Below are 9,763 nucleotides of genomic sequence, written 5' to 3'. Positions count from 1 at the left end.
TGGGCTTCTTATCAATACAAGAATAAATTTATTGCTACACTTGTTATAATTACACAAGTTATTTATTGATGTTATTTATTAGCGATAGCCGTAAGCTATTTTTATATACAAGGACACCCTCGAAAACCTAAACTAATTTGTCGTATTACCAAACTATCCTAGTAGCATGACAACAATTATTGAAAATTTTTATGGGTCTGGAGATGTTTTAATGTGGTTTGATATAGTCAAACTGTTTGGAGAGCTGCAAAAATGCGCTGTCTTTGATTATTCCGTTGTTCTTTAAAAGTAGTTTGCATTTGCATTATACGAGTAACTTGAGGAGAACTAAGAATATTTCCGCTGTGGATATTGAAAAGGCTCAATAAGGTGCATTTGTGTTAATTTTTTAGAAGCCTATTTCTAATCAGAAATCAGAGATAGAATGGAGGCGAGTTCATCAATTTGTATTTGGCTAGTTGGCATCAACTTATGAGGCTAGCCAATTTTGAAAGCAAAGAAATATCACAGAGAGCATTTATAACTGGATTTTCCGGTGAAGTTTCAAAGCAGCCACGAGCACAAGTAAAAATATTCAAAATCAATTTGCAGGATGCATTAAACCATGCTAGATTACTTCTGGCGGAAAAAACAACAGAAAAGTAACAATATCTAGATTTTATAAAAACGTTAAGAAACCATCCGCTACCAATTTTAACTGTCACATTGCGGTAAGCCAGGAGATGTTGCCCGAATCTGTTTTTTCAAGAAATAAACTCTTAATGATGCAATAAAATGCTTTCTATGTAGACAAAAACTGGGCACATTGCGAGATTTTTCTCATTGCATCAGGGAAAATCAAATATGGTAAGCGCCAGCTGTTCTGTTCTGTTCACACCTTTCTAAACAACTAACGACGCTTCCAATATGCATTGTGCAGGTGAACACTTTTGCAGGAAAATAATAACATCGGATGTTCTCAAACTATTATTTAAAACAAAATGGCTCAGAAAGCCGGTGTTCATATCAGTAACAAACTCGTGGTGTAAGTGTAAACTTGTGAAAACAGTGGAAAAATCTACAGTAAAATTGATCATTGAAGAAAAACAACTAAAAACATCAGTAAAGATTCTAAAAATGTAGTCAAAGATATTGATATATTTATTGGTATGGATGTCATTAATCTTTATGGATAATTGTATTTGTGTAATGAAAAAATTGAATATGGCTTTGTAGAAAAACAAATTTGTTGGCATAAAGGACAAGGATTTTGATGCTTATTTTGACAGTACAAAGTAGACTCATAAATACATATGGAAACAAGGTGAACCAAAACGAATTTTCTCTGGCAGAATAGGGTAAAATCCCAGTTGATGCATAAAAGTAATGAAGAGATGGACTCATGGGTGGAAAATTTGCAACATAAAACGAAGGTGAAAAAAAAACAGAAGGGATTGTCCTGTTAATAGCACTTAAGAAAATAAAGAAAAGATACAACCACCGGAAAATAAAGGGAAAATACGACCGTTTTTGGACTCTTGCAAGTTGAATCAGAGCATAGTTCCTCTTTTGTTAAAATAGTGAGAAGATGGAGAATTGTTGGTGACAAATTTTTAATGCTTGATCTCAGATGCATCTATATGCAAAACACATTGATCCAATTTTGTGGAAGCATCAGAGGAAATTATACAAAGAAGTAAAATTCTTACATGTCTTAGTTTTCGGTTAGATTCTGCCGCAAAAATTATGTCTTCAATCCTAGGCAGATTGCTGAATTTTAATGCACGCATTAGTGAAACAATTGATCACTACATCAACGGCATAATTCTTAATTTGAAAAAAACATAAGTTGGAAATGTCGTCACGCTAAAAATCATTTAGCGTGGTATGGATTGGTAACCAAAGAAGCATAGCAAGGTGATGCTACTCAGTTGTTGAGTTTGCATTTATTTAGAAATAAAAATAAAAATCTTTGTAGGAAACGTGGAGACATCATTTCAAATTCACAAGTTGTTAAAAATGAATAAATAACACGTGGGAAACTTCTTTCAGCATGCCGTCACTTTTTAAGACACTATCTTGCTAGAAACTGGCTCAGAATTGCCTTCAGTTTTACAAAGAGTTAAAGCCAAGGAGATGTTTGGGATAATCTAATTGGAAATCAAGCTCAGTCAAGGTTGGTTGAAATATTGCACCGATTGAAAGCTAGTGATCCTGTAAGAGAAAAATAAAATATTAAAGAGATTAAAAATAGACTTATGCAAGTATTAATTTAAGGAATTAAAAAAATGCTTGCATCACACCACAATGTGATGTGATGCAATTAGCATTGCAATGGTAGAATATGATAGCTTAATAATTACGGATGCAGCCTGCCTTCGAAGTATTAATGATGCCATGCACATTATTATTGCTGAATGAGATGCTGTTGTGCATTGTACCTAGATAGATAAACCTAGCTGCTAAGTGGAGTTTGAAGAATCTATCAGTATTCACCAATTCAGTAACTGTTTATGGATGGTTAAAAAGTGTGTTGGTTGAAAGTCATAGGGTTCAATCAAAAGGATTATCAAAAATGCTTATTTACAAAGACATTCTCAATTACATAACTTAATTAAAAAATATAATATGAACATTGCGTTGAAGTGGAATTCGTCCTCCAAAAACAAAGCTGACGTGTTGACAAGAGTTCAAAATTTCTGCTTAAATGAAATTTGACGAAGAAATTTTAAAGAACAAATGGAGTAAATATTGAAGAAGAAATTTATAAGAGTCACTTTGAGCGGCGTTGGTTTGACAACTTTTACAGTGCAACAAAGAATCTTGCACGTTGAAAGATGTTGAAGAATGTGTGCGCAAATGTTTTCAATGTAATTTAATTATTCCAGCACTAATAAAATGGGAAAATAGAGTGCCAGATATACCAGATATGCCATACCTTATCGCATGTGGTGTGACTCCCTACAAAAGGTTACCATATTTAACAATGATTGAATGTGGACCAAGTCGATTTGCAGTTTGGAGAAAGATCGATTGCATATAGACCATCAGGAAATGGAATTGTGGGACGTAATGATTACACAGTAAAATAAACAGCTGCAAAGGCACAAATATGTTTGTCACTAGCGTTATTTTAGTACAACGCAGCACCAACGTTGGAAACCAAGAAGTGTCTGCACCTGCTTTTCGAAAAAATAAAAGCGTCTGGGGTCTACCCTTCAAGAGCAGAAAAAAATAGAAATTCAGGTAATATCACAACCACTTGCGGCAACTTTTAGAATCGGTACTGTAACCGTCATACTCTCAAACATAAATATTGGAATATGAAAATTAGCTTCCGCATCAAACTCTACAAACGCCTCAAGTGAAATTATTATTAGTGAAGATAATGAGAGTGAAGAAAGTGTATTAGAAGGTTTAAGTACATTTACTACTATTACTAAAAAAAGAAGAAATTAAAGATAGAACTGCTGATGCTGAGGAGGAAATTTACGGCAGTTTCTCTAATTTTTAATTAGAGAAATTGCCGATAACTTATTACCATCGCTCGGACGGTCAACCAGAGAACAAAGAAAGCCAATGACTTAAATGTTACTTAAGAACTATATTTTTTGAAGAGATGTAATAATGAATAACTGATATTATAGTTTATAGTTATACTTTTTATGATAGTTAATTGGTATAATGTTAATTGGTATATTTGGTATAATTACCGCTAATAGTTAATTGGTATAATTAATTGTTAATTGTTAATTGCTAATATTTATATTAATAATATTTATATATATATTTATATTAATTATTATTATATTATTATTATATTAAATATTATTATTATATTAAATATTATATTATTATTATATTAAATATTATTAATATAATAAATTTATATTAATAATATTTATATTAATAATATTAATAATATTTATATTAATAACTATTGCTAATAGTTAATTGGCATAACTAATAGTTAATTGGTATAATTGGTATAATTACCGCTAGTAATATTTTTGAATATTTGTTTGCCCTCGAGCATTTTTTTTATGTATATAAGTTGTAAATAAAATTTAAAAGGTAAGTAAAGTTTTAAAAAAACGTAAAAAAGTTGTCGTATTAACATGTTTGACAATGAACCTAAATACAATTTAATACATTGGTGTTGGTATACTTCTGAACAATATGCCGTTTTTAAAAGCAAATTGTGTAATTTAAATTTTATTTTGTCGCTTAATTATCTATAAAACGTCGTATTGCAATACTAATAGATAAAATACTGAAGCCATAACATCTATTTGAATCGACTTAGTATTCAAAGATATAATTGATTTTATAACAATAACTTAAAAGTAACTTATGTTTCTTTAAAATTTCTTTTTTTATTATTATTATTAATTACTTAAAAACTATTATTATTACTATTATTATTATTAGTATTATTATTATTATTATTATTTTCTTAATCTTCTACTGTAAATATTTTTATAAAGTAGGGTCATGTCTTCCACTACCGTGATTTTAAGAAAACTTTTAACTTTAAAACTTCATAACCAAAACAGATTTAGATTTATTGTTTTCGGATTAATAATTTATACTCAATTATTAACTAAATTATATTATTCAAATATGAGTAAAAAAAATTTTTTTTTAATGTTATTTTTAATTCAATTTTAAGATCTAGTACGATTCTTCACCTACCGTAATATGGCACCGTCTACTGTAACTGATTCCTCAACTACCATAAATGAAAAAATCGTATATTTTGATTTTAATTATATTTATTTACCTAAAGAAAAAAATGCATAAATTTAATATTTATTAATTTATTTAATAATAATTTCTATATTATAATAATATGTCTATATTTCTATTTATTTTCAATAGCTTTTGGAATTTTATACTGAAAACCATAATTCGGATTCTATTAGTTCTTAAAGAATTAAAAGAATCCGTTCTTAAAGATTTCAAGGTTTATTTCATTACTACGACACACCCAGGAAAAAAAGTTCTATTGAATTTTTATAAACTTTTGAAACATATAGCCTATAGAAATTCTATAAAATTTCTATAGAATTTCTATAGAATGTCTATTAATTTTCTATAGAAATTCCTATAAAAAATATTTTCTATAGAAAAAATAGAAGAAAAAAAAGTTCTATAGAAATTAACAGAGATTCTATAGAACTTTATAGATTTCTATAGAAGTTCTATCGGCCATATGTTTCAAAAGTTTATAGAAATATACAAACATAACAAATACTACTCTTAATTTAAATGGTATCCCATAATGAAGAGTTAAAGATTTTGTTTTTATCAGAACTGTTTATTAAAATTTTATAATATCTTTTATACTGGTTTTCTTTGTTTAAATAAATTAATAACATAAGATAAGAAATAATTGTATACCATCTTTTTTTTATGTTGCTTTTTATATGACACGGATATTTAGAAGCGTTTTTAATGGGGCTCGGTGATAAGGCTAATTTATGCTTTCTTCTTACTCCAGCTATTTGTTATTTTTTTTTTATAGATTTTTTTCCGGCGAAACAAACTAAACTAAATAAAAAGGGAGTAAAAACGTAAGAACAAAAACCTTATTAAATATATACATATACTAATATAGATAAGGGATTTTCAAAAAATTTAAAATTTAAAAGTAGATTGGTATATTTTCAGTTGAAAAAATGAGTTTTTTAAGATTTTGTTTAAAAGAATCAAAATTACATTCTTTAGAAAAATCTTTCGAAGTATTTAGAACTATACTTATTCCATAAAAATGGTCTGCGAAATGAAATTTCGCAGACCATTGAATGAAAATTTTCATTTCGCAGACCATAAAATGAAATTTTTCCAAAATTAGTTTGAGAAAAAGGTTGTCGAATTAAATTATCGTTCCTTAAAATGTATTTATTTCAATCTCTTTGAAAATGCAAGTTACGAAAAGAAACGGGTGATAGGTGGGTCTTGCATTTATACATAAAACAAAGAATATTAAAAACATTTAACTCATATATATTGAGTGCTTTCATATCATGTAAAAGAGGCTTGGCGTGAGCAAAACGGTCCTTAAAATTTATAAGGCGTGCTACATGTTTCTGTTGCCGATAGAGAGGTTTAAGTTTACTTTTATAAGTGCTACCCCAAGCAATTTTTGCATAATTAATATGGCAATGAATTAGCGAATAATATAACTGAATTAAGGTATGTTTATCTAGAAAGTTTCTTATTTTGTATAAAATACCTATACTCTTTGAAATTTTATTGCAATCACAAGTTAGCAATGTGGCTTTTCCAATTACGATTTTCATTGATATATACACTTAAAAATCTTGTCACTAGAACTCTTTTAATAATTATGCTATCGATAAAAAGATAGGGTAAGCTGCAAGGCAGCTGGTGCTTTTTACCATAAGGATGAAAAAGAATCCATTTAGTTTTATCAATATTTAATGATAGTTTGTTTACTCTAAACCATTCGGAAATTTTGTCTAGTTCAATGTTCATGTTGCTAAAAAGTGTAAAAATATTTTTATGAGAAACAAATAAGTTAGAATCATCAGCAAACATAATTTTCATTAGGTTAGAAGCTTTTGGTAGATCATTAATATATATAAGAAATAGGAGGGGTCCTAATACGGATCCTTGAGGAACTCCACATGAAATATTTCACAAATTAGATGATACGTTATCATCCGCATAAGCAAATTCCGATTATTTAGGTAACTTTTAAACTAAATTAATATATTTCCAATAATTCCGTACAACTCCAACTTTTTAAAAAGAATTTTGTAATCAATAGTATCAAAAGCTTTTGCCAAGTCAATGAAAACACCTAAAGTAAATTGAGAATTTTCAAATGAGTCAGATATATTTCTTGTAAATTGTAAAATGGCATGTTCAGTGGAATTGTTTTTTTGGAATCCATATTGATTGCTGTATAATAAATTGTTTATAGTAAGATGATTATAAATTTTATTGTACAAAATTCTTTCTAAAACATTAGAGAATACAAAAAGTAGTGAAATTGGACGATAGTTACTTATATTCTCAATGTCCCCACCTTTTAATATTGGTATGACTTTTGCTAATTTTAGAGCTTGTGGAAAAATTCCCTGTTTAATTGATATTGAAAAAATCTTAAAGAGTATATCTTTTAAAACATTAAATGAACTTATAATAATGTTGCCCTTTTTAATACCATCAGGGCCTGCTGCTTTGTTAGATTTCAACATTTTAAATGCAATTTCAAACTCTCCAAAAGATAATTCAAAAGAGTTTAAGTAAGAGTTTTGAGGGAAACATAGATCAATCATTAAACTGTTTGCTATAGGAATGTTTTTTGCAAGATTTGGTCCTACAGACACAAAATATTTATTAAACTCTTCCGTAATTTGTCTTTTATCATATAAAAATTCATTATTATGTTTAACTATGTTTGGCAAAGGTTGAGATGTACTTTTTTTGCTGCCAGTAATTTCTTTTATTATAAACCAAGTACGCTTAAAATTTAATTTATATTCATCTAGTATATGTAAATAATATTTTTTTTTTTTTTTTTTTTTGAGGCTTTCAAAAAGTTTAGCGTAATTTTTATATATAATTTTATTTTCATTTGCTTTACATTTTAAGTAATTAATGTATAATTTTTGTTTAATTTTTGAAGACTTACGCAAACCCTTTGTAATCCATATAAGCTCAGGTTGCTAGCAGCTCAATATTATGCACTGAAAAATTAAAAGGTTTTGAAAGCTGAGCTACCCTCACTGCAAGCACTAGAATAAATTCATCATTAAGCTTTCTTACTTTGTTTTTAACAACTTTTCAGATTTGTATTACATATTACTGAGCACTTTTACTCTAACACATATTGTGTTCAAAATATTTGTGTAAACAGTTGTCAGTTTGTTATACTACAATTTTTTTCTTCAATAACACATATATTTTTCAATAACTCATTTTTTTAGAACTGCTAGGACTAAGAACACTTTAATGATCTTTGCTCATTAGTTTAAATGTCTTAAAATAAAAGCTTCAGGCACTTTTTAAGTAAATTCATTAAGAATGAATGTACTTTTACTAACTTTTTTGCTCGTTTTTAAATGTTACAATCATTGACCATGATAATTATAGAAACCATGAAAACTTATTAAAACTTATCTAAAATTATTAACATATTATGCATATTTTCAAGAAAATTTTAGCTCTGTATAATAAATATGAAAAACCTGTTGAGTAAAATGAACAAAATGTATAAAAAAAACAACAATATTATTAAAGAAAATGATATTAGTTTAACGTTTTACATTATATGTATGTATAATATATTTCATTTCGTATCTCTTCTACCATTTTCATCAATAAACAAAATCTCTCCGCCCGTGGTCTACTTTGAATCGCTTCAATTGCTATCGTGGACATTTTTTCAAAACGTCTGAGTCAGGAATATATTTGAATTAGAAAATGTGCTAGCTAAAATGAATAGTTTACTTTCTCTTTGCGGGACAACAATATTGTGGGCATGTTGGAACACATTGAGCAACGCAAACTGGTGGGCAGGGTGGTGGTGGTGGTGCAGGTTGTCCTGGAAGTCCTCCTTGTCCTGGTGCTCCTGGTGGTCCTGGAGGTCCTGGAAGTCCTGGTGGTCCAGCTGGTCCTGGTGCTCCTGGTGGTCCTGGTCGTCCTGGAGGTCCTGGATTACCTGGAAGTGGTGCTGGTGGTGGTGGTGGTGGAGGTGGTGGTGGTGGTGGTGGTGGTGGGGGTGGGGGTGGAGGAGGTGGTGGATAACAACAAACTGGTGCACAAGCAGGAGCACATACAGATGGGCAATAACTACCGCATGGATTGGCATCACGTTTCAACATTTCTAAACGACAAAGTTTTTGAATAAATACACTTACATAAAATATAAATATATACAAATATATAATAATGATGTGCTATTTTATATATATAAAAAATATTTTACCGTGTAAAGTTTTGGCCTGAGTAGCAGCCACCCCCAAAACGAGGCATGCCAAGACAAGTCGCATAGCCATTATGAATCTAAAAAAAGTAATAATAAAATAAAATTAATACATAATAATTAATAAAATACAAAGTAAAAGTAAAGAAAAGTTAAATAATATTTTACTTGAGGTTGAGTAAAAAAAAGTTCAATAATATTTTATTACAGATTGAATTGATACAAAATAAAATTGTATTAAAAGAAAAGTAAGTGCCAAAAAGTTTTTAGCAAAAATAAAATATTTTAGAAAATTTAAAAAAATAGTTAGAAGAAACTTTTTTTTTTTTCCTACCTTTCGCTTGGTCACAAAAGCTCTTAATGATTCTTGCAATTTGGATTACATTTTTAAGTTTAGGAATGCTCATCTACTGTGAAAACAACCCAATCATCCACAGTTTTTTGATTGGTCAAAATTTAGATTCAAAATAGTGCCATTGGTTATCCATTTAAATGTGATCAACCATAGAGGATGTCTGGTCATGCATACAAACTCAGCACCGATCTTGCGTGATTTTGTCGAAAGATTAAACGCACAGGCAATTGTAGTTGAGTCTGATTTTTTGGTTGCATTTGATTGGTTGTAAATGCATTTAATCTTTTTGTTATATTTGATTGGTTAAATTTGATTTTTTCGTTACATTTGATTAGTCAATTGAAAACAACACAAAGCAGTAAAAATTTATTATGGTTTAAAAATTTATTATCGGCAATAGTTAAAATGAAATCGGAAAAATAATGAAAAAAAATCAGTAAGGAAAAAAAAAGAAAAACTCAAAAATTCAA

At 28.8% G+C, this 9,763-nt stretch overlaps 1 protein-coding gene across 1 annotated transcript; it reads right to left on the bottom strand.

The window, feature by feature from the left end:
- Positions 1-8,244: 8,244 nt before the first annotated feature.
- LOC100207247 (basic proline-rich protein) lies at positions 8,245-9,384 on the bottom strand. Its single transcript, XM_065809835.1, has 3 exons — positions 9,273-9,384; positions 8,942-9,018; positions 8,245-8,839 (listed from the first exon to the last, which is right to left on the bottom strand). Exons 2-3 carry the CDS (start codon positions 9,009-9,011, stop codon positions 8,460-8,462), a joined length of 450 nt encoding a protein of 149 aa, XP_065665907.1. The 5' UTR covers positions 9,012-9,018; positions 9,273-9,384; the 3' UTR covers positions 8,245-8,459.
- Positions 9,385-9,763: the final 379 nt, after the last annotated feature.

The sequence above is a fragment of the Hydra vulgaris genome, chromosome 11 (assembly GCF_038396675.1).
Source record: "Hydra vulgaris chromosome 11, alternate assembly HydraT2T_AEP".
In the NCBI taxonomy this organism is placed as follows: Eukaryota; Metazoa; Cnidaria; class Hydrozoa; order Anthoathecata; family Hydridae; genus Hydra; species Hydra vulgaris.
This window is presented reverse-complemented; position numbering and strand designations above follow the sequence as displayed.